The 27,608-nt window shown below is 30.5% G+C and overlaps 1 protein-coding gene across 3 annotated transcripts in view; it reads right to left on the minus strand.

Annotated features, from left to right (window-relative positions):
• LOC111003671 (CUGBP Elav-like family member 4) overlaps positions 1-27,608 on the minus strand; it is a 398,713-nt gene that overhangs the window by 106,742 nt on the left and 264,363 nt on the right. For all 3 annotated transcript variants that reach the window (XM_045629618.1, XM_022274300.2, XM_022274302.2), the window contains one exon: positions 16,090-16,138. In XM_045629618.1, the coding sequence (XP_045485574.1) occupies positions 16,090-16,138 (49 nt within the window). The remainder of the gene's footprint in view (positions 1-16,089; positions 16,139-27,608) is intronic.

Here is a 27,608-nt window from a genome sequence, read left to right on the forward strand (position 1 = left end):
ACAAAGTTCCTAATCTTTCAATAATTTTGATAGCGTAACATTTTAAATTTTTTCATTAAAATTTAAATACTTTTTACCTTTTTGTAGTATTATAAATTATAATAAAAACATTGAGTTAAAACACATTGAGTACTTTTCTCACATAGAAAGAACCTCACGTCCACATATTAGTAGTTACACAGAACCTTGTGATTTGTATCTGTCTTAATACAATATTACAAGAACAAACATTTTAATCTTAATCTTGAGTGGGGCGCGACGACATCTTGATTAATATAACAAAGCACGCGTAGAGCCAGTACATATTTGGCGGGGTTATTGGTGCCGACATCAGTCTAAAGATATTATCTTGTTTCAGTAACAAGGGTCGGCTTCGTTAAAATCTATATTAAACCGCCCTGTGTAATGGTTAAGTTACGAATGTGGTCGAAATTGTTGTTAGTCTCAACATACATGCTTAATATATATCGTACATTTCGTGTGTAATTCGTACAAATATTAGAAGTTATAAGGGCCCTGAGTGGTTTAAGTAGTTTTTTTTATTCTGAAAAACCCCTATAGTATTCTATAAAATATATTTCGTCCGTTAAAACAGTCTATATAAATAAAATATTGACATATTTTAACTCTTATACAATATATATATGGATTAAAGCGCCAATTATAAGTAAACTAATCTTTTTTTAAATTTCGAACATTGAAATGATAATAAAACTTATAAATTCAAGAATCTCTATGTTATTTCGTTTTATTTAATGGCCTGAATCATTATTGTAAAGCTCACTGCAGTCCCAACAAATCTAGTTGACTGTCAATTAAGTCGAAAAATATTTAATTAAGGTAAACAAAACCTTTTAACGTAGACAGGTTAAATTGCATCTACACGTGCTGTGCACCGTTTAATTAATGCATTGGATTAATCCAGCAGTGCGTCGGACGCTTGTCATTGTCAGCCTTCGTTAGTATACTACAGTGACCATGTGTGATTTTCAATATAATCAAACCAGCGTCTATGACTTATGATCTACCGTTATACAAATGTTTACATTTGTATACTTACTCCGTTGATACTTATAATAACTCTAGGTTGAGGTCATATATTTCCATGACTAGTCTGAGTGTGTCAATACAATAAAACAAACATGGATAATGGATATCAATGCTTTTGAAAACGTTACAAGCAATTTAAATATATAATTTAAAGTATTCAAGAAAGTCATAAGAAAAGTTTTTCATCGAAACGGCTATTATTACTATGACAAATATAATACGAACATAAATTGGTTTATAACTAGAAATATTACATACCAGGACACGTACATTCAAGTAGCCTTCGGGTATACCGGATTATTCCATGCCATATGCCCGGGTATTACACGGCAAACACTTTTGTAACTTATTAGAATTCTAATAATTCCATATTAATTATTGGATATTTTAATTAATTTAATATTAATGAAAATTTGATAGCTAAAATAATTCAGAGTAAATATAAATAATCTTTTATGATACATGAGAGTATATTAGACAGATTGAGAATTTAAAAAATAAAATTACTCAATTATCCACGATCAAAATCGCTAATCAGTGTCTTATCAGATTACCTAAAGGTCTGGGGCAAACGTCATAATGCTAAAACAGATCGTATCTTCACCATTAGACCTTATAAACGTCACGATAAGCTCTAAATTACGTTTTATGACAGTGACCGTAATTAAAAATTTGAGGTTAGGATCATTAAAGTTTATTGGTACATTAGATTATAGCGATTTTTAATATCAAGTGGACAGGTGTGCGCGGTACGTTTGATTGTTATAGCTAATTATTATCTACTTAATCACTTTATAGTATTTAAATTTAATTATTTATTAATTTCCTTTGACTTAAGAATATTTAATAACTTTTCGAGCTAGTAAGTAAATAGATAGCAAATAAACTGGTCATAATATTATCAAATACTCCTGTCATAAAATATAATGAGAAAAGTAATTATTTAATGTTTACTTATAAACGTTGTATAAATATGGAGTATATGTCGATCTTAATCAATTTCGATACTGATTAATAAAATGTAAAACTTTGCTTAATCATTGCATCTAACGCATTTATAATTAAGAATAAAATATACACTCCTATGTTTATAATCCTTCTAATATTCTCCTACTTTGTCCGCTGTATATTTTAACAGGTCCAAAATTGTAACTCGCAAAACCCGTTCCTAAAAGTAAATTATGACACCATTCTGTATCACGAACAATCCGACAACTTTTAATTGTTTACAATAAAAACTTTTATCACACAAGCTTCCTGTTCAACCATTGTCGTTTCAAAACATAACGTATGATTTTTTTTGTCCGAATATGCCTGTGATTTACGTATTTAATTAAAACAGACAATACATAGGAAAATTTAAAATATGTTTAGACGAGGATAATATGAAATTGATGTTGATGTTAAAACAGTATTTATTGTTTTTAAGTAAATCCTTAGTTCTAGAATAACTGCCATTTTGTTCAAGCTGATATTTCCATCAAAGTCTTAGCCTAGTTATACGCATAAATATTAATTATTACCATTTCTAACCACAGTCAATTTACTCACAACTTCATAATATGTAGGAAAAAACGTTTTAATACAAAATATATAAAGTAATAAATACATTGTTGTTCAATATTTCAGTCCAGTTTTAATATTAACAAAATGTTTTGCAAATCCTTGACCTACTTACCAACTTCCTGTCTCCACTAACCAATGAGGGACGAAAATTAATCAAACCAGACAGCGGTCCTGGGATGAGAGGCCCCAACTCGTCTTAATGACGAATGAATGAAAATTGTTCTAACTATAACAGTTTATTCTCAGATCCGTCATTTTGAAATCTGACGGCACTGAACTGTTCTTTTTGATATATTTTAGTAAAGCAGTGCACAAAATTGTATAGTATCTATTAAAGGAAAGGAATTACAACTTTGCCTTTAAAATAATGATAAAACCCTAGTCGGAATTAATGAAATGAAGCAAATAAAATTTTTTACTTCGCCATTGGGACTGTTATTATGTCGCGAGCCCTCTGCAGCATTGAGTGTCCATGGGCGGCGGTATCACTTAACGTTAGATGAGCCAGCTGCGCGTTTGCTCCCTGTTCTATAAAAAAAATATATATCATTTTCAATCTAAATTTAATTTTATAATTAAAAAAAACACACCGGAAATATAACATCAAATGTGAATTTCAATTCTAAAAGTTTCTTGTTAAGTTTTCATACAGTAAAGTGTGTTTTTAAATATTAATAGTACTTTCGATAAAACATCAGAATTAAAAAAAAAAGAGGTTTTCTTTAATAGCAAGAATTTAACCAGAAAACCAAGCCTTTGTCGTATCACGGGGGAATTAAATAAAACTGCATTGTAAATGTCTCGAAGTTTAAGTTATTGGCTAGGAACAATGGTACAATACCTACTTACACCCGCGAGACTTGTTTTATTGGTCTTCAAAAGGAGAGTAATTATTGCTATTCGCTATTGTTTCGTCGTAATTGACTACGAGAATTTACCCTCATTGATTAATTTAGTACGTTCAAAGTATAAAGGCGCTAAAATAACAGAAATCCCAAATTTGATTAAATACAAAAGATTTAAAGTCGTCAGGGACTTATATTTTTTGAGATTCTAAATCTTACTAAGACTATCTTTTGAAATTTAAAGGCAAGGTTGAGGTAACTTGACTGAAAGCATACCTTTTATTCATACAAAGTCATAGCCTCGTTTGAAGAATGTCTTTCCTTTGAAAGCACTCATGTCCTGGCCAAATGAAATGCATCCGGGCCCTTTTGACATATTGCTCCATTTCGAGGTTTCGAGAAATACACATATACAAGAATATAAAAGAAATTCCCATTTTATCAAAATTAAATCTAATGTAATATTCTTTAATATGGTTTATTAATAACAAAAAAAAAACGCATTTTTACTATCAACATTTTAGATATTAATAGATTTAGATTTAGAAACAGATGCAGTTATAGGACTTTGCAAAATTGATATTCCATACTTCAGAGAATTAGACCTATTTCTATACATTAATCGTTTGCTAAGAATCTTCTTATAATTGAAAGTCCCGGGGCAGAGTCATTCCAGTAACAAATAAAGTAATTAAACTGAGGGACCGATAGGAATCGCCGGGTATCGATGACATTAAACAATCAATGAGGCTATCCCGGACATAATGGCCCCGGTTGCGGTAACTTTGCCCGGGAGATATTAATATTGAACTCCGCGCTTAACATTTTATATTACATAGCTTAGATGGTCGCTTGTGCTTTTAGGAGAAGTTGTTTTCGATTATATTTAATCGTTTTTAAGGATTTTCTGCACTAAAACTTTTCTATGATTTTACCGATCATGTTTTAAAAACATAACATGGTGTAGTGGTTATAGCTCCTTACAAACGTCGTGTAAAAGAAAAAAAAATTGACGATTAAAAAGGGTGGCGGAGAGTTTATTGCCAGTTCTTCTCTTCCGTTCTACGCCCTTGATTTCAGAACTGACAATAAATATAAAATTAGATGCATTTAATGTATATTTCTTTTTTGACATTCATAAGTGTACATTATGTTACCTACATGAATAAATGATTTTTGAATTTTGTATTGATTTTGATTAATGAAGTTTAGGCATATAAACGCGCATGGATATTCCCATGTCGTTTTGAATATTTCATAATACGGTATTTTATTGAGTGTAATTCTTACTTCATAAGTTGCAGTTTATCAAATAAAATATGGATAGGCTTCGTCCGATTGCGTGACCAAGAAGCCATTAAGTAATAAATATCTTAAAGAGATCTCGACGTATCAGAATAGCGTATTCAGTCGATGTAATAATAGATGATATGTGACCTTTATCAAGTTGCCCGACAGCCTTATACTTTCTACTTTCTGTACTCTTGAATTTTTCTAAAGGGTTGGAGTTTTGTATTTATTTTTGGAATCTCTAAAGATAACTTGGAAGGCCTTTGCAGCGATTTTTTTTAATCCTACGCTATTTTCTGGTACGTTTTGTTGAGACAGCTTAATAACAAATCCTTTGAAGGTTTTTAAGGATAGTACAATATATAGAGTATAAGATAGTTAGCTAAGTAATTTAAAAAATAAACGCTTTCAGGAATATTTAGAAGTATTTTATGAAATATATTTTTTTTAGGAATGCATCATCTTTTGAGGGTAAATCACGCAAACCAACGTCGAATAATCTAACACGAGAGTCACAGTTATATTTGATGATAAGAAATTCCTATTATTATATGTAGTATATGTAGCATATATGTAGTTCATATAAGAGTCCCTGTGCAGGTTTACACCGTCAGCGATGTCGGTTAAAATTGAATAATTTATCAAACGAGATATCAAATCGCTTTTATAGACGATAAAGTGTGGAATTATTATTTCCTTGTTAATGGTGCCGATAAATCTCGAACGTTATGCGTTCGGTGACGTCACATTGTAACTTGATGCTGGTTTAACGATCGTTTTAATGGCCTAGTGCTGGGTATTATCGATTATCTGAGATTTTAAGACTTTGCATACACTAAAATTCGGAATTGAAATATCATTATTTGCAGTTGCATTCTGACTGTTGTCTGACTGAAAATACTACTTAATGAATGTATTAAGTTTAAAAAAAACATTAGTCTTTGAACTCGAAGTAACACTAATCCATTACCTATATAAAAATGAATGCATATTTTAAATTAATAGATCTAAGTAATAATGCTTTAATCTTACAAGAATAAAAGAGTAATAACTTTTATTAATATAGTTCGCAATATCAAGACATAAAGGGATACAGAAAAACGTAACGCGAATTGTTCCGTGAGAGGTGGGAATAATTCACGAGATAACGTGATGCGGACTCATTATCACATTATTTATTGCGTTTTAGTGCACATTGTCTATCTGCTCTATCCCCCTATACATAACAAAAGTTACCGTCGTGTAAGAAAAACTATTAATAATAATATAATAATAATAATAATTTATTTCCAGTTTGTTTAACAGAAAAAACTTATATCTAATTGCGCTAGTTATATAAAGAAAATTAGTCAGGTTTATATGACGCTGAACTAGGTGTAAACCTGTATTTCAGTATACAGCGCCTAACCCCTTAAATATATTAAGACAAAAACTGTAGCATCAAGTACATGACTCATTAAACTTAATTTTAAAAATTAAACGTTGTAATTTACAATCTAATTAACAAGTAATTCTATTATGGTGTGAAGTGTTCAAGTGTTCTCCCTGTGAGTAATGTGAGGGGGTGTATGTGTGTGTGTGGGAGATTGTGTTAAATACTTTTACTTAAAGTTCTATGGGCGGCCTGTCTAATTATACTCTTTCTTTAAGTTTAAGTTAGTAATAAAGATTACTCAAAGGAATAATAATATAATTAAGAAAAATAATAAATATTAGTTTCAATATCGCTGCATTGCTAGCCATTTGTATTGTGACTTTAAATCAAAGAAAGAGTATAATTAGACAGGCCGCCCATAGAACTTTCACGAACTAAAATATAATATATATTAAGGAAAAAGTACTATGATAAATTGAGGTTGCTTTGTAGGTTAGAAATAAATTTGTTTGTGTCAACACAAGTAAATAAAAAGTAACATATTATTTTATATAGAATGGTCCATAAGAAAAGCTTTCCCTAAAACCGATCTCAGTATTAAGAGCAAGTAAATTGAATTAGGCAGCTAACGTTCCCTCACTAAGCTGTTTAAGAGTACCCATGTAAGGGTCCCATTTGGTCCGGAAATAACATTATAATTGGGACAACCTATGAAAAAATTCGAATAAACATCTTAAAGGAATTTTCATATCGAAAAATGTAGATCTTTTATATAATTAAACATTTTTGAGACATCATAAAAAAAAATTAAAAATAAAAGATTTCGTTGCGTATATCCATGAAACCCACATTTCCACTAATTATGTATAGTGAATATAATTATTATCAAACCCACAATTATCAATAGATTATATTTCCAGCATATCTTAATATGTTATCAATGAAACTATATTCCCAGATTTATAAATATGTTAGTCTCCCATAGATACAGCAAATAAAACCTTTTTAAGTATTATATTTATCAGAACATGCAGTAGTTGTTATAAATTTAAAAGGCTGAAAAGTGAAAAAACAAAATAAATCTAAAAAAGATGTTTGACAGCGTATTTTTAAAGCGCATTGTTCGAAAAACAAATATGGCGTAGACCAACTTTTGTATTTCCAGTTTGGTTTGTCGCAATGGTCACCTCAGAAGTTCTAGAAGCGTCAACAGTCGATGTCACTTCGCAGAGTTACTTTAAAATATTTACGACTCGAAGTTTCTATAAGAAAAAGAGCCATACCAAATTTATAGTTCTTAGATGGACGCCGGAAGTTTTAGATACGTTATCTTTCTGTTTTGTCATTTCAGATTTATTTGTGTTAGTGTGTTTTAAGAGGTTTGGTGTTTGTTTTGTTTTAGCAACGATTTAATTTTATCTTTCTATTATCTATTATATCTATATCTTAACGAGAGTTGTTTTAAACTGAGGTGACTGAATCTTATATAATTACTATCTTTTTTATATAATGGGTGCCTGCAGATTAGCAATGATAAATCATTTTATTGAGACCGCCTTTACTATCGTCTTTATTGTTAGATAATATTTCGTTACACAAATAAGTCTTTGTATAGATGACTTTTTATATGGCAATACTTTTCTATTTACGAGTAGATTTAAGCGTTGCTTATAATAAATATTACAGCAATTAATAAACAGGTCACAAAACATTTAGGCTTTCAAAACTGAAATGATTCATCAAGTTGAACGTATAGATTTGAACACTTGAGAGCTTGTAAACAAAATTGTTTTAGAAGTTTCTTTAGTTTTGACAATTTTATTGTTATGATCTCAGCTGTAGCTATTTTAGATAATAAATATAAACTTTAATTTTAATTTATTAGATATTATATTTATTAGATTAGAAATACATATAATTTAAATCTCTTTGGTGAACGAGTAAGGTATAAAAATTATAAAGTAAAATAACTTTATTATAACTTTCATTTCCCGTTGTTCTATCAGTAATAATAATAAATATTTTAAAAGAGAATATATTTTATATTATTCATTATTCAAAATTTTTAAAATTTGGTTGCAGTACTCTGTAGAAAATATGAAGCAGTAGGTATAAGGTTAGTTATTGATTTGGTTTTTCTACCAGTTTCTATAGGAAACACATTGCAACAGATCGTTCGAGTTGTGTTCGTTCGTTCAACGTTCTTGGGTATACATGTTTGTCCGAAGATAACTGAATTAAAACCATTTTATATTTCATTCACGTCGCACTGTAGCACGGTCATCTTTAGTGTTTAGAAAGTCGATTTATCAGCTTGTCGCCCGCGGTCAGTCCGACAGGCCCACAGATAATAAATAAAACAAAGGAACATGGCAGCCCACACCCAGTGTTGCCATTTTTCGGACCTTTTGCACCGCGTGTATATGACAAACATGTCAAAAGATTGCGCCATTTATACAATTGTTTAACATTTTTATTGTTGCTTGTTTAATTAAACGTAAGTATTCATGGAAGTGTGAACATGTCATTTGAGTAAATTTATACATGATTATTCACTTCGTTTGTTTTGTTTAATGTACAGTATTAAACAAATTGTGTTAAGTAACAATGGTTACATTAATACTACACGTCTTAAAATAAATTATATTAAAAACATAGTATGTAAATTTGTGGTTTAATTGTATGTTAAGATGCAAATGTTTCTTTTTAAGAATTCTAAGTAGTCTATGTTCTTAGATGTGTATACCAAAACTTATAGAAATCACTTAGAATGAATATGTAGCAAACTGTTGGGTAAATTGTTAGGATAGATTTAGCTTTGTTTTGAAATAACTTTGTGTTATTCATAAAATATCGATTATCGTTTAACTTGTCCTTAAATTATTACTTTGAATATTAAGGAACATTCCCCCAATTCATTACAACACTAATAAGTAATGAAGCGACAAAATAAATGATACTGTAATGACAATTCATCGCGTGACGGATGCCATTATATACCAATTACAAATCACATTTATGGTTGGAGGAGGGTAGATTTTTGTGGTCACATTTTAAATACTTGGACTTTCATTGATATTTGGGTAAGATAGAAAAAACATCATGATTAAAAGTCTAATAATGAGACATTAGACCAGTGACCTATAATTTAAAATATATCAGACCAGGTACTTACAGACAGCATAGGACTAGAAGTCTTAGTGTATTATTATTTTAAGGCAGTATAAAAATAAAATACAGATGTCATTTATTTTTTTCCATAAAAGAGAAGCAGAAGTTTTACCGTTATATACTTGCTGATTTACAATTGCTGGTAAACTTTGGAGAGACAGAAAAACGCAACGTAGTATGTATTTTAAAACTGATACAGATGTTATAAAGCTAGGTAAACAAATAATGAAATGGGATACAAAAAATATGTTTCAACCCTTTAACTTATTAAAAATTACTTTATCCTGTTAATATCGATATATAGCGAATTTTAAGCCCTCAAAACTGTTCGCAATTAAATCTCGTGTTTTCGATTCGAAAAATCCCTTTCATTAATTTAAAAACCAACGGAGGGTGGGCAAATATTTTCCAATCGTCAAAGTAAATTATTTGGTTTCATCAAAATGATTGATCTGGACCCAATTTTCCGTATAAGTACGCTTCGGTAAACGCCTTAAAAATTATTAACGGGTTAATTTTTAGAGATATGTGTTTGTTCGACTTAACGTAATTTGGATATATTATTATTCAATTAAAATACAAACATTCTAAGTTTACTTTATAAGTGTAAGCTTTTTATAACCAAGTTTTATTTTTTATACAATTTATGACTAAATAAAATAGTAAAGTAAAATAGAATGGATATAAATTAATTATTATTACTTTCATGAAATCCATATAAAAATTACTACTATTTGACTTAAATAGATGAAGGAGATGGCTACTTGAACGATGAACTGGCTAAGAACCTCCTTTTTTTATTACTAAACAGTTGTTGTAACCCTGTGTTAAGAGTATAGATTATAAAAAGAAAAACAATGTACTACTTAAGTTATTTATGTTACGATATATTATGTGAATCAATGAACTAACCAAATCGTACGTAAAAGGCTGATAATTGCAAAGTATCGGGTATTCAGTATGTAACTACGTATAACGTACCGTATCTACTAACTAGTGCAGATGGGATGCATCCATTAGCCAGCCTAGCCTTGCCAATGCGATTAGATCACGAACACTGGCGTAATATAAGAACATTTTATTCAATTCTCGTCTTGGTGAACATCTCCCGAACATTCTACTTTCTTAGTATTTTAATGATGTACACTACGTTTGTGGAATTGCAATTTTGCTCAAAGACTTTAGATCTGAATTTTTCTTTTTGTGAAAAACAACGCTTTATGAATTGCATGAAATTGAGATTTTTTCCTTTGAATTCCTGTTATTAGATTCGCTTTGTACACTGGGAATTAGTAAAAGCAGACATTTGACCTATAAGAGTTATATATGTTTACGTTGGTTTTGTAGAAGATTAATAAGTTTTAATGTAATTTATAACAATATGAATAATCAGTGTAAATACTGATAGACAAATACGTACAATTTATAAAAATGTAGGTTGGCTGCAAGAAAGTTCGTTACCAAGTCGACAAAATAAATTTATATACATTAATTTCGAAACCCTGAAATAAGGAAGCGTAATTCTGCGTGTATTTTATAAGTAGGTGATCAACCTTCTCTGCCTTCCGTACCAAACATTTCTACAGCTAAAAATGAAGGTTTTGGAACTATAAACACATCTTTATATTAATTCTATATAATGCCTATTTCTATATTTAATGATTTTTTTAAATATCAAATACATTTTACATTCATTGACAATTTGAGAAGAAATTAGGGTCCTTCAAGAAAAGATCGTACGAATTCTTAAAAGGCCGGCTACGCACTCGCGAGCCCTCTGGCAATGAGAGTGTCCATGGGCGGCGGTATCACTTAACATCAGGTGAGCCTCCTGCCCATTTGCTCCCTGTTCTAAAAATAACTTAATGTTAAAACCTTTCTTACATAGTAGAATGCGAGTAGTAGTCTCACAAATAAAGAATTACAATTCCCCGCAAAGCACCGGCACTTGCCAGTTGTAGGATTGTTAGATATTTAGTCAATTTCGCAAACTTGGTGACAACCGGTCCGCTTCCGACACAATCATAGAATTGAACCTAGTATTGGCTACTGTATTAAATAACTTTACTGAACTTCGATTTAACATTACAGCACGAACACTGTTACTAATAAATTATGATACATTTTTTATTTATGAAATGTTTCATAATAAAATCATTCTTATCGCAACCCTATTAAAATTTATTACTGATTTATTTTGTTTTTGTTGATTTTAGGTGCTTACAACGCTTCACGATAATAAGAAATATAATTATTTTAATTATTCCTATATTACGAATACAAATACTTTACACTGTCTGTTATTATTTCAAATTTATAATTTATTTCAGTGCTTTTACAGTACAGCACATTTTCGTTTGCAATAATATTGTGCAAATTCCGTCGTTCGCTCTGAAGATATTATGGTTTCCATATTAACGCTCCGTGGTTGGTGCAGCAATGTTTTCACGACCCTCAGCCAAGCATATGTTTAGATTTGCTCGGGAATTGCACTGTGGTTTCAGATATTTACGTAGAACTGTTTTTGAATTCTATTTTCAAATGTGGTTGAAAACATACGTTTTTAAAATGTTGACTGTGTTGCTTTATCACTACATAGTATAAAACAAAGTCGCTTTCTCTGTCCCTATGTCCCTTTGTATGCTTAAATCTTTGAAACTACGCAACGGGTTTTGATGCGGTTTTTTTTAAAAGATAGAGTGATTCAAGGTTATATGTATAATAATATCCATTAAATAGTGGAGAAGTACTGTTATTCTTGAGGTTTCTAATGTGATGTCGTAAAAAATTACATTTTTTCCGCTTACATTGCAAACGCAGGCTGACTACGAGTTTTATTAAAATAATGTACTAAGTATTGTACACATTGAAAAGGTCTACAGAAATGTCCGTGATGGTATATGTCGTCTATCTCTTATGGATAACCCACAATAACTTTTTTTTGTCATTTACTTCTTACGACAAATAATGGCTAATTCGAAGCGATTTTAACCAATACAGCATTAATCCTTAACCAATTAAATTCCTTGAATACATTGTTCATTTAATATAGATCTATACAGCCCATTACAGCTTATTTAGCAGCGATCGAACGCGTATATTATCGGAGCTTTCCAGCGACGGAAATAACAATACATAATAAAAACCTGCTTTTCATCAGCATTGCACCCGTGCGAAGCTGGGGCGGGTGCTAGTAAGGTAATAAATATGAATATTATATAAACAAAGTAATAATATATAAACAAAGTTAAATATATCTTTAAAAAAAAACAGTGGCGCTATAACCTCTTTAGGTCTGGGCCTCAGATGTCTGAATCTGTTTCATGATTATTTTTAAATCTAATAGGCAAGTAGGTGATTAAACTCTTAGTCCCAACACACGCCGTCGACCTTTTGGGTTTTTGCATTTTAGCAAGTTTTAAAAATTCCCAAATAGAAAGAAAGTCCATTGGCGCCGGGGGTCGAACCTACGACTTCAGGAATGAGAGTCGAACTCTGAAGCTAAGTATACTAAAACATATAAAAAAATACATTTATTCTGAAATATAAACAAAAACACTTTCCAAAACCGTTGAGTTCGCATGAACACCTCAATTACCACACCGGTTATGAAGTAATTAAATTATGTCGCGATACATATCTCAGTTTTGTTTTTCCTCACGAAAAATTACACGTCAACATTGTAATCGTGTTACCGTCGAAAAATGTTGTTGTATAAGCAATTTATTAATGTTAAATTAAATTTAGGCGATAAACAATATTATGAAAATTGTGTTTGTATTTGAAATACCTTTGTTTTAAAATGTATTTCTAAAACTAGATAAAACATAATTTGATTATCATGTCTAAAAATATAATCCAAAATTTCATTTTATTTTCTTCGATACTATATACTGCCTCACAGATTAGTAAGTAATATACTAAAACAAATTTTAGTTCCGACTGAAAACCAACCAATTTTGTATTGTCTTTTATTAACATAACTTGAACACATTTAAAGAAAAACACGTTTTTAACGGATTAAAGTTATATATTATTGTAAACATATAATTATTTAAACATAATTTTAAATTTAACCGACGTTTCGCGTGCTTTACAGCGTGCGTGGTGACGGTGACTGAAGACAAAAGGTGTTAAATGTCAAAAAAGTATCACAGCTGTAGAAAATGTTGTGTTATCTGTATTTATTAATACATAACTTTAATCCGTTAAAAAAGTATTTTTCTTTAAACCAACCAATGTTATTTAATTTAAAGTTACAGTTTAAAAACTTGTAAAGGATATGTAACATCCTTGTAGCTTAAATCAAAAAATGCGACAAATTGTCGCTGTCATAACATCTGTAACCCCGATGCCTTACTTGGTTCATTTTCTAGCCCTCACTTATCTATGTCTAGGGGCGTGTAATTTCAGCTTTATTCTTTATCCTCTGTAAAGTATGCACTTGGTAATTTATAGAAAACCAGAGATAAAAGAACTATTACATCGCAGCTATGTTTTAAAATGCAAAAGAAAGCTTGAAGAAATATTATATAAAAAGAAAAATGTATTTAATAGTAAAGAGGTAAGTTATTTAATTTCGAAAAATATAAATAGTATAGATGCACACTACTATAGTAATTTTATAATTTTGATATTTAAATTATTTTTAATTGAAAGCCTTAACCTACAAGGCTTAGACTGTAATTATATTTTAACTATAGTTCTTTAGATTTCCTATCTTTAGTAAATCTAACATTCAGTTCGTCTGTTATCTTTTAACATTATACGTTTCTTATTACACGAAATTGCATTTTAATAAAACCTATGGATGATAATTTCAGATCATTCCAGACGCAAGGATATTAAAATGTAATCATATTTGCAGACGTAATATTTTCATATTAGTACTGCTCGTATGGCTAAAAAAGCAAAATGCCGGTCCGATACGTGTAATTCCCAATATGAAGGAATAAGAATCGATCGTACAAAATGAAATAAAACGACAAACCGAAAACACGCCTTTTGGTTTTTCATAAAATCTACATATAGAATTTTAGGTGGAATTTTACCGCCGAAGCCAGTGAAGGCTGCCCAATAATTAAATTCGCCTCATCAAAAGCTATAACTAGTGACGTTCGTGTGTGTCGATGATATGAATTTATCGATTATTCAGTGAGGACATTTTATGAGCGGTGTTCGGTGATATGAATGACAGCGCTATTCAATTTGATTTTCAATGTTACATGTTTTAAATATAGAAAACTATAGGATACAATAGCTCATTTTGTAAAATACAAATATATAAAACCTGTGAAAGATTTTTACAGGTTTCATTCCCAAAATACCAGTAACTCTACAATCAGATAAAACCGTTACTTTTTTAAGCGAAAACCAAGTAATTTTGTACAAACCATTAATCAAAATTATGGCGGATATAAGTATGAATTTAACAATACCGAAAACACAGCAATTAAATACAGATAAGACGAAATGTAACCCTTACCTTCGGTACCAATTTGACAAAATGTCGTAATAATCGTAGCAGTCACGCAACATAAATTACGTACATTTAACGTTATTAAAACGACTACGGCTGAATGGAACCTGTTGCGTTCAGTTCACGTTTTTTCCCCTCAACACTAATGAGTGTATACCCTTGAAAGTTTTAGTGGTTCCCTACTTCATTTACTAGTGTTGGTTAAACGCAGGGTGAAAAAGCCGACGAAAGAATTGTTGAAACTGATTTTTTCACTCGCACACCCTGGTAGTGAATTTTAAAGGTTGATGCATAATGAACTTTTTGAAATTTTATAAATATATTGACGTATTGAAATATATGTTTCAAAGAGAATTCTTTTGACACAATATTTTTAAATTCTATTTAATACTTACTTATAGATTTGATGTGCCCACTAAATACTAAATCAATCACAAACTGTTAAAATTTTTTAAAAGTAAATGTTGTATAAAATTGAAAAATATTATAATCATTACGAAAATTAATATTTGTCTCACCACTCAGTCATCCCACGTTTAAGTTTCTATAATTTCCTTAGGGGTTAAGTCTGGGTTGTATTTGACGATAGCCAACTAAATTACTAACCTATTCCTGCTAAGGGGTCACTTTGGCCCCGAAATATTTGCGGCTGATAGATATTATCTTTCATCGTATTGTGGGTCGTTCTATTAACAAAATGATGAGCGAACTTGTATTTACTATGACAGAATCAAACTAATAGCTAGTGAAGCTTATTTTCAAGTTTATGCTCATATTGTCTTTATTATTATGTGAAACAATCGATTATTGCGATATTCATAAAATTATTTTTTGTTTACCAATTAACAATGTCTGAGTGATGAAGGTTTTGTGGTTACATTAATATTTACCTAACACCTGAGCATTGACGTTTGAAATAATAACTCCCTTCAATTCGGAAATATCAATATTTAACCAGTCACCGGTCACGTTCGGTCCTCAAGACCCCAATAATTTTCTATTAGATTTTTAGTCAGATAAGAGTTGTGGCTGAGTGAGGTCGCTACGCTTCTGAGTCGAGGGTGCAGACGTGTCCCATTACTGCTTTTCAACTTAAAGTATTTCCTTTAAGTTTTCTTTCCCTTCATTTCTTGATATATCTACTTCATAGAATATTAAATAAAGTTTATTTGCGAGCGAAAATTTTTATTTATTAAAAAAATAAATGTAAGTTATGCTTTTAATTGGTGAATGTGAACTAAAAATAAGTATATCCTTAATAAAATAATATTATAAAAATTACCTTACTTTTTAAAATATAAATAAGATTTTACCTCCTCTATTTTCACTATCTGCTGGTTTGACCTGTATTGCTCGATTCATCTGAAACAAAAATAGAAAAACATAACTATTTGACTAATTACGTAATACTGTTATACATATACCGGCGCAGTTTGGTTAGTAATGAAGATTATAGGGAAAGTAGTTTGAGTTTTGTATTATTATAGAATAGAACTAGTAGGCTACGTAGCCATATTATCAATTAAAGAGACCCAAATAGACAGGTAAGGCAACACGACGCGATTAAAAAAATGCTAGATATAAGCATGATTTAAATTATTCATATTATACCATCTGATTAGCAATCATTAAATTCAAATTGCGGTTTAATCGACCGCGCCATTACATTGCAGCGACTGAAGTGTTAAATAAGAGAGCCTAGCTAGTTTGATTATTGTAAAATTTTCTGAGCGCGTCAAACGTTTCACCACACTGAATCCCAATAGGGGTTAATTTACGCATAGTAATTCTAAAACACATTCTAACGAGCCTGCATAATTAAAGCGGGCTCATTGAGAGGCTTCGATGCGGTTCGAATATTTGTTAATTATTATTATCGATTAACACTTCGCATTCTTACATGCTGTTACTTATTGGAATTTAGCTTGGTTATAGCATTCTCTTAATACCTACATAGTACTGGAGAGTTCTATCAATCCATCAGTCCAGTACTGAATTATCTTCTATTAGTAGATGTAACTAGTAGAGAAGTCATGATAAAGGTATTGAGTAATTTTGTGATATATTAATTTAAAAGAACGATAGTCTTATTATATTAAAAAATGATCGAAATATGAATATTGAAATTAAAAAAGAAAACCAAATGTATCGAAAGAGATTCTTAGAAAAGTCTAAACCCCATAATTTCTAATATATTTATGTCAAAACTTGTAGTGTTATCAATCAAATGCTTGATTGATGTGATTTGATGCTAATATGAAACAAGTGAAAATTAAAAACTAACACTCAAATTGAATAAACATCCGTCATGAACTGAATAGTTAGGAAATGAACAAAGTTTTGAATATTCATGCAATTCGTTATATTATCGCAGCTAGCAAGTTTTTATGACTGCTCAATTAATTTTAAATTATATTATTTTGGGTTTTGAGTTTTATGAATTAGATTATCGGACATTTTAGATAATAGTTTTATATGATATATTTGTATTCCATTATAGTAATATAACTTTAAAATATTGATACGGGATTGCAAGCTGATAAGGAGCAAATTAAAACACGCTAACAGAAGTGTAAAGTCAATTCATTTATTTTTGAAAGCTTTAGTGGTGTTAATAGTTTTGACTCTTATTTGTGTATTTTTTATAATATCTAAATATCAGTTTTGAATAAGTAAGAACACACAATATGCATTTTTAGATCCTTCTAGGTCTTGTTACCTGAAGAATTTCTGTAAAACTTTTTAGAAATATAACCTCCCGTACCCGGTAAACTAGCTTTCCGTGAACGTAGAATGAAATTACTTGTACTTTCTCAACTTTGCTGCTACGAGTGAGAGGGACAGATGACGGGGCGTGGCGCAGGCACGATAGGTATGCCGTAGATCAAAGAACACCTAGATATTATTGAGTTAAGTTCTGAGAAACAGGTCCCTGTTTAGAGCAGATGTTGCTAATAAAATAATTTTACAGCGTAACCTTATGCATGCATGTATCTTGAATAGGAAAAATTATGTAATTCGGCTTATAGTTTTATATTCCTGTCTAACATATAAAGCAAGCAAGAAAAATAGGATATCCCTATTATAGCATAGGTATTTTAGGTTAGTAAAGTTATCATTCGAGGACCAATGTTTGAATTTAAGTTCGATAGGTAAAAGTAAATATTCAAGAAAACAATAAAATGTCAGTTACATTATCAAGACGAATAGAAAAGCGCAAGCTGCTACGATTTTGCGATGTCACGCTACGAGTGCTACGCGGCGGGTGCTACATCGCTACGAAATTGAACTTGTCACCCTGTCGCCTGCTACGAATGTTAGCGCTTAGTTTTATTCGATGATAGCATTGTTTTGGTTTAATTTTCTCAAGATTTTTAAAATGAACTATATCAAATACAATGTTATCTTTTGTGCAGAGCAAATAGTCATGGTTTAGTCATTTAAGTTTTCTGAAGTTTTTTAACCTGAGACTTTAGTATATCTATCAATAAAACAGAACCTCATGAAACATTTATTAATTTTAAATCTTATTGTTGAATATGAATAGTTTAATATCATAATGATTTAGTTAATTATTATCCATATATAATATTAGAAAACAAACAAACGAATTTGGATTATGATACAATATAAATGAGAGTACATTTTGTATAGTCGACGAAAACAATTCCCAAAAACCATTTCCCATAAGGCTGTACGTGAAACTGAAAGAAGCGAAGGCTTCTTCAGGGATTACGAGGGAGCAGCATGCTCGGAAAATAATATTTCTATTTAATAGCTTCTGAGATATTAGCCGTCGCGAGTAATTGTTCTTGTTGATGTCCACCTTAAAGAGAAAAATGTTTATTTTATATTACTTCCCTTGTATTTAGTAACCTTTTTGAACAATTAGTTTTGGATTCTATCGAGTGATGGACTAAAATATACTTTTATTCTATTCCAAAGCTTTTACTACGATACTTAATATCCTCGTAAAAAAGAAATAAAAACTGAAAAGATATGACGTTATCTCTATTGTATTAGCGTTTGACAGACACACTTTGCAGGTGAGTTTAAACCATAAAACTTGGTAATAAAAGTGATAGTTGCGTGTTTAATTTACTGAATGTATTAGTACTGTGGTGGTCATAAAAGTAAATGAATGAATTAGAGTTTTATAGGTGATTTATTTTTTCAATTTCATTAGGGTGTGTAGGTACTTATTGTCAGACTAGTGACCTATATTTGTATCGAGTTTTTAAAGTTTCACACACAACAATGAATATGATATTTAAATGACTGTAAATTTACTATAATTATGAAATATAATATATTATGACAAATGTTGGATACAGAAAACTCTTAATAAACAAATTTTTTTTTTTCATACAATATTTTTGAAACTAATTTTCATACGTCTAGTCCAAATCGAAGCGGATCTCAATAATGAAGTTTGCACAAGTTGGAAGCACAAACAACAGATATTTGTCAACGCTTCAAAACTAATGTATCGGAGTTTCCAATTAGCGAATATTGTGCGATAATCCGAACGCTTGTCAATATCGTGTTCGTACAAGTTGATTACTGAGTGATAATACCGTGACATTTTGTATTACACGCATTTAATCAATGTACTTTAAATAAATTGATGTTATTATAATTCAAATTACCGAATAATTTGATAGCTGTTTTGATATATTTTTAATAAATGCATACACACTTTCTGTATTTTCATTTACGTATTGTTTTGCGTTTTTTATATATATATATATGTGATTGTTTCATGCAGACGAAAGCAACAATTCAGATGAAACTCAATTGATATGTAAATACATTTAAAGAAAACACTTTTATACCTTGAATTGGATTGAAGCTATGTATTATTGTAAACATATAAAATACCGGGGAACAAATATAGATAACACAACCTTCTCTACAGCTGTGATACTTTTTGACATTCAACACCAACAGTGACCATGCACACTATAAAGCGCGCGAAACGTTGGATAAATTTAAAATTATGTTAAATAATAGTAAAGTTAAATAGTAAAGTTTACAATAACACAGCTTCAATCCGGTAAAAAAGTGTTTTCTTTAAATGTGTAAAAGTTATGTTAATAAAAGACAATACTATGTAAATACATAACATTAAAAAAAATAGTTCTATAAGCTATAAATAAACTCAACACAACCAAAATAATTACAAAAAGATTCAAGATATACGTCCTAATCTTTTATAAATAATCACTTGTCACATTTATTATTTGATGCCACCATAATAATACAATAAACTAAACATTAATTCAGACACCCCAACTAAACAAATATGTCAGATTTGTTCCATAACCTTATTATTATACATAACTTGTCAATTTTGACATTTGACAGAGGTTAAAGAATATAAGTTATATTATGGAAATATTTGAAATTTTGTTACTTCGACAACACGATTCTAAATTACTAAAGCTAAAACACTACTTTAGCTGAGAGCCCCATGCCACCAATAGTGAAATGTATTTTTTATAATTTTAATTTCATGACTTTAAAAAAATGCATTAATGTTTTATAAGTTTACTGTTATCTTACACTTATACGAAAGAGTGCATCGGTAAGACGAAATTTGTGCAACGAACTTAACTAAATTAAATTACTAAAAGCTATCTCTAAAGAATATTTATATGAAATAGGGCCTTTGTAATTTTTAAGTTATTCAAAAATAAGGTTTTTATACACAGGTGCTCTCATAAATGAAAGAGAAGAGTAGAGACCACAGAGGTTAAATAACTTGTATGCAAGATGTATTTTTCAGGGGTGACAGTAACCAATCTTACAATTTTATTACATACTTAATATGTGTCTTATTATAAAATATTGTGCCTTGCATTTTTATTAAAGTCAAAAAGTTGATGTGTTTTATAAATTATAAACCTTCACGTCTTTAAGAACAAATATATATTTCACGACATCCTCAATATTTACTTTCCCGTAAATGTAAGTAATATTTGCGTACATAAAAAGAAAAAATAATAGTGCACAGCCAGGAATCGAACGTTAACCTTAAGGTTGAGTACGACACACTTAGACTTGGAGATTATTAGAAATAATAGTTTTAATGTGGGAACAAATCTTAATATGATTTTGGCTCAGAATGGGAGTAGTAAACATAGTAAAGTATGAAACATATTGATCGGTAGCACAGTTTGTTACGGATATTGACGTAAAAAGTATTAAATCACAGACACATTGGTTATTGCAAAACCATGGGATAGTATTGTCTTTTATTAACATAACTTTTACACATTTAAAGAAAACACTTTTTTACGGATTATAGTTATTATTGTTTTTAAACTTATAATTATTAAGACATAATTTTAAATTTAAACCGACGTTTCGCGTGCTTTACAGCGTGCGTGGTCACGGTGACTTAACTATAATCCGTAAAAAAGTGTTTTCTTTAAACCATGGGATATTACTCTCAATTCTCATTGATGAAACTTCGTAAATGTCGAATTTTTTTTTGATTTAAGGAAATATCTCAAAGGTATAATCGCATTATCTGACTACGAAACTTCGCATATTTATTAAATAATACTCCCTCCTTGTAAAAATCTCAAGGCTCCATTACCTTCACTTAATTCCCTTTAGGGATAAGCTCACAAAGTTTTTTAAGGTCAACACGAGTTAGGCTTTATGATAAATTTTATTATCAAAAATTTGGAATTCATTTAGCACGGGTTTGTAAAGGATGGGATGAGGAGGATTTTAATCATAATTACAATCATGTTAATAATTAAGGAGGCAATTTTTATGAATTGGCAACATCGTTAATTAAAATGGGATTGAAAATTAAAAATAATATGAAATATTTTATTAACTAACTTGTTCCTTATTAAAAAAACCTACAGTAATATATATTGAGTAGTTTAAAGGAAAATAACATGGATGTTATCCGAAACTATAGCCTTAGACTTATAGATTTTGCTTAACAAATAGTGCAATGGCAGAAGGCAATATTTATAATAGTATGTGAATGATTAACTTCAATACGAATTTGCTTTTATTTTATTAAATCTTATCCCGCGATAGGTCGTGGATTCCTAATTTATGATCGGTTTTACTTCGAAACAAAACCCAATAATTTGTTTCGAATTTCCAAAGTTACGACGTAAACTTTATTAATTTAATATTATGAGCTAATTTCACTTGTTCAATTTAAGGTTATTCCATTGTTCACTTGGTCATTTTAAGTTTTATCTAGTTAAAATTTTAATTCCTTTTAAAATCTAAATTATCTTGAACTCTACGAAATAATTTAAATATTACTGTAAAATTGTATAACTTCAAGATTATAGAGAAGGATTATCTATATACGATTATATATTCTATTTAACTAATTTTTGTAAAATCTATCGTCTGAAACTAAAGTTTTGTTTCTAGACATAAGACATTTAGTTTGAAATATAATTACTCAGGTATCTTTTTAAAAATATACCTTCTCATAATAATGTATCACTTATTACATGTCTCAGAATTATATTTCGTAAAAGATAGACTACTAACAAAACAAAAACATCTTCGTACATCATTATGGTTACCGCGGCTCGAGTACAAAACATAAAACAAATTAGGCTCCTCGCTAACCGTGTAAGTTTGTCTATCAAGCCCTAACAAAAAATGAACTCGGGGCTACCAAGTAAATGGGCCGTGGAAGGGATTCTTTGAAACTTCGACAACTGCTGGTTAGGGCATGATAAAACTTTTTATGTTGTGCTTACGACTGACCCAACAGTTTGGCATCTGAAACACATTACGTACATATAAGGTAATAAGTTGTTAAAATAAATGGTGCGTTAAAACCCCTGTTTTAGAAAGTTTAATTCGATATTTTTACAAAAAAAAGAAAGGTGCTATGAAAAGAGCATTTCTACTTGCACTATATTTTGAGTTTTATTCTAATAAAACAAACAAACAACGAGGTTATATGCAATTCTGAGGTCCAACGTAACTTTGAAACGTGTTCCTTTTTAAGTGGTGGATATGATAGAATAATTTCTACTTAGTATTTAATAATAGTAATTATGATGAATAAGTGGTATTTCTAATTGTAAACGACTAATGGTAGCCCTATTATACCGATCTATGTAGACGCTAGACATATTAAAAATAAGAACGATTGATTTAAGGCCTCATAATCCTTACAGTTTTGGTTCTAAAATTTTTGTTGTTAATAAATTTCACGTATTTAAAACTTAAAAAATAAATATATGCTACTTGATGATCTTCAGCACATTATAACTGCTGATATTAAATAAACTAATCAAGTCAGCATATACAAAGATTAAAATACATTTTGAAAAGATTGCTAAAATAAATTAGTACGTAAACTCAATTTCATTACTTTCTAACATGAAAATACTTTATTGGAACATTGCCCTGTCATTAAATTCACAGTTACGACAGAAGATGTCAAGACGTACTCGCGTACATTGTTCTTAGTTATTTTACGAAACGAAATTAGGAAGGTACAGCTACGTTTCAAAGACTTGCTTATTAAAAGTCTCACAAATTATATAATGTGAACACAAAATAAAAGACTGGAATAATGAAAACAATTTATTAAATAATATCTATTACAAACTCATAAAATTATACAAATGAGAACGCAACAATAATCTTTAAATAGATTAGCCAGTGATTTTCTCAGAATTTTAAATTACAAAAGAAATCCGAAAACAAATATTACATAACAATAAACTTCTAATTTACTAAACTTTCAATACAAACGATTGTATTTAAAAGTCCAACTTGTGCAAGTAAACAATTTATGAACTCGGTTAAGTATCTTAAATTAATCCACCACTATGCAAGCATTTACATTGTTCAAATACACCATATTCTGTAAACAAAAAATAAATAAAAAGTATAAAAACAATAAAAAGGACAAAACAAAACTTATCAAACGTAAACAAACATTACTTACAATAATCGGCGGCGGATATTCAACGTTCGCCGAACGAAATATATCTACGAGATGAACCATATGGACAGATAATTTAGTCTCAATTCAAAAGAAACCGATAAAGCCGTGACAACGGAATAATCGCGTGCGTACGTAAGTATTACGGAGCAGTGCAATGCTTACACGGCGACGGTTGGACGTTGACTGAATGCCGCGCGAAGGAATACGCACGCGGGGAGAGGGTACGCACTCACGCAGTCCCCACAGCCAATCGCCTGCGTGAGTCGCGCGCACCCCCGCTCTTCAGGCCCCGCCCCGCGCGCTCCGTCACCTCACAATCGATGCCCTATATTGCATTAATTATTTAGGAAACACGCAATAAGATAACGCAAGGTAACAGATAAGAATAAAAGTTCAAACCTTAAATCATTGTCTAGCATTGCCGAAGAAAAGCATTGGCGTGTTTGTAAATAGCAGCTGTTATTGTAGTTTTTACTTCAGCCTTATCACGAACAAATTAGCAGTACTTGGCAGTTTTGGCACGTCACAGTTTGCTGAATGGGAAATGTGCTTAATGACATTTTTGCTCGCTATTCCGATTTTATATTTTTCCGTAATTGTCATATTTAACTTTGACATATTTTAAGGTGGGCTAAGTTTCCTTTCTCAAGAGTATTTTTTAATAAATAAATTAAACTTAATTCTTTAATGTTTAACACTGGTTTTTATAAATATGTACGGTGTTAAGTATAACAAAGAGTTCAAATGTCCACACTATATACATTTAACATGTCAAAGTAGTAAAGTAGAGTGCTTTGATTTTCTTTAAAGCATACAAAAGTTGTATATTATGTCAGACAAGCTACTACCTAAACATTAGGAAACGTATTGTTTACATTGTTGTATTCTATTAGTCGGCCACACTGATAGACGTAGACATATTTGAGATTAAAATGCATATCTTAATGTCCTGAATCAAGATTCTCGAAGCACGTACCACGTCACCTGCGACCATCTGTCGAACCTGCACTGAATAACAAATAGCACCGAATAATATAGGATGCTTGTCATTGCCTGTTAAGGATTGCTTATTAGGGATTTGATGACGTGCCCTTATTACTTTGTGAAGAGTATATCTTAGTACACATTTACTTTTTAATCACCGCCATTTTAAGGCATTAGATTAAATTATATTAATTTATAGTAATTTAAAGTAAAATATATTGAGGTAATATATAACTAACGTAATTTATATATTACGTAAGTTGAAGCGAGTGGGTATAATGTTAAGATCATATTAATTCTAAAAGTAAACAAACCAGCGCCTTCAAGTAATCTGTATCAAATTAATTGCCATTGATAAACATTTTAATAGTCATACAATGTGAAATGATAAATTAGTATTTAATTTTAGCGAAGGCTGGCTGTGGGCGGGAGTTGGATGCATTCCAAAGGGGTCGAGCCTCGGAGTAGGCAGGTGAATGGGAGGCTAAATACTTGCTGACGTTATATGAGCGTTAAATAACTAACTTTATAAATTAACTCTGTCCTCCATTTAAGGGCATAGACGGTCAAGTTCTTACATCTATTATGAGCTCTCGTTTCATTAAATGTAAACATAATTTAAATGATTTATTGATTTTTACTTGTAATTGTATACAATCTTTAATCGGAGATGAGACATTAATTATTGCATCTGCGTTAGTCATTTTTCTACATGTTGGTAATGAACCTGATATGTTAAATTATGTCGCTGTTTACTTTTGCCGTATGACCAAGTGTTAATTAGAAAAACGCCGATGGATTCAAACACAGGATCCTAAACATAGCCAGTAAACACTTATGAGGATTGTTCTTACACAAATGTAAAATATCTTGAATGATCTAAGTATCAGTCTTACGTCACAGGCTTCGTCTAGTGACCACCCAGGCTCCACACACGAGTGGTTTTGATCATGTAATGAATAAAATATCAACCTTTAGGACATCGTGTTTCCATTCGTCTCACTGACTTTGAAAATTAACTTGCTTTTACTTTTTATATGTTTTTGCTTTTCTATGAAACGCATTTTTATGCTGGCTGTTTAGAGTCTTATTTTGTGAGCAATGTTTTCCTTCAACATTTGACTCCCGCCTTTTGAATAATATAACCTTTGTTTACTTCTTAAAAAAACTTCGTCTGACGAAGTTAGCAAGTAAAAGTTTCGTGCAAAATTATTCGTGAGGTTAGGAAGGGATTAGAAAAACACAGCCCAAGTAAATGAATTCGGAACTTAGCTAGTTTGTAAAAACATTTCCTCAATGAAAAAAACATGGTGCGGTCGGCAAAAATTACCATTCAAAGTAGTAAAATTCCCTGTTCAACGGTAATAGCGAGAGATTTTTTTTGCAGTCTATTTAGTTTACGATAATACTGCTATTTTTGATCACCATCATTATTGTTCGAGAAAGAATCCGAAATCCGAAACCTATGGACCTGGACGCAAAAGGGCTTCCAGTTCGTGATTTCTATGGATTAAAGGTCCAATATTTTATAGCGATACTAGCAGACTCAGCCAAACGTTTCTGGGGCTGGGGCAGGTTATTGTTATATTACATAAAAGTAAACTATTAAAGGGAAACGGTAGGAGAACTTATGTGAAAGATAGATAGCTAATGTGAACGTTGGTACTTTTAACACAGCGCCAACTGTTAGAATTGTAACAATACACAAATATTTGCAATAAAATAATATTGTGGGTATAAATTGAGATGTAAGCTATCCTACATTTTAAATTAGATGAAACTGCACACGGTGTCCAAATTTAATTGATATAGATTTGGTAGTTTAGTAGTCGATAGCGGACAAACAAAGTGACACGTAATTTATATATATTAAGATATAAATTACGCCCGAAATTTTTACCCAAAATCGAAAAGGTAGGACTGCAAGAAAAAATACTTATTATAAGAAATTTATTACATTAATTAATTTATTATAATATCGAAAGCAAAAAATTTAATTTTTACACGACATAAATTCATTTTATAGGAAAAAAGTTGAGTACAGACGTTCACAGCGTTCTAAGGTGGCGGGGCTTTTATAGCCTAAAGAAGGGAAAATTTTGGCGTCAATTCAATGTGGGCGCGGAAAGGTTTGAGTACTTGAGGTGAAAGTGAAAAGATTTTTATTATACGTTTCTTTCAGATGTGCTTATGGCACCGAAAATTTAATGACTGCGTTTATCATCTCACTCTTCGAAGTTATTAGACTCTTGGAAAAATAAAGAATAATTAGCGGTACTTTTGGAGGGAGATTTTTACAGCTTATCAAAATATCATTACTTTTATGTTAGATTACTAACGAGTGTGGGTTGTATTAGAATTAACTGTTTTGCTTTATGATTTTAGATAACAATGACCTTGTTTGTAACACTAACTTGTTCATGTTAATATAACACGTACAATATAGAAGGTTTACTGTTCAAGGCATAAGCAATTGTTATTTATATTTATAATGAGGTACCTAATAACGAATAGAAAGCAACTTTTATTAAATATATTCACACTATTAAATTTTTTTTTGTAGACAGATTCAATAAGTCAATGTAAAGACGGTCGGACGAAAACAGTTCTTTCGAGCAATGAGAGATGTGGTAGTGTTCTGGAGAAGTTTTAGAAATTGATAATGACTTTTTAGTCATTTAGTGTTCCGTGTTCAGGTTAGGTGAAGTTTTACATTACTGAATACTTATGTTACCTATTTTACTAATGTTATGTTTAAGGTTTCAAAGTATAAATAAATAAATGCATATTAAATTCAACGACAGGATATGTCTAAGTTTTATAATATACATATAAAAATAGGTCCACCGCGTCTGCCTGCTATGAAGTCAAAAGCCAGTCCTTGGAATT

This window comes from Pieris rapae, chromosome 9 (assembly GCF_905147795.1).
Source record: "Pieris rapae chromosome 9, ilPieRapa1.1, whole genome shotgun sequence".
NCBI classification, from domain to species: Eukaryota; Metazoa; Arthropoda; class Insecta; order Lepidoptera; family Pieridae; genus Pieris; species Pieris rapae.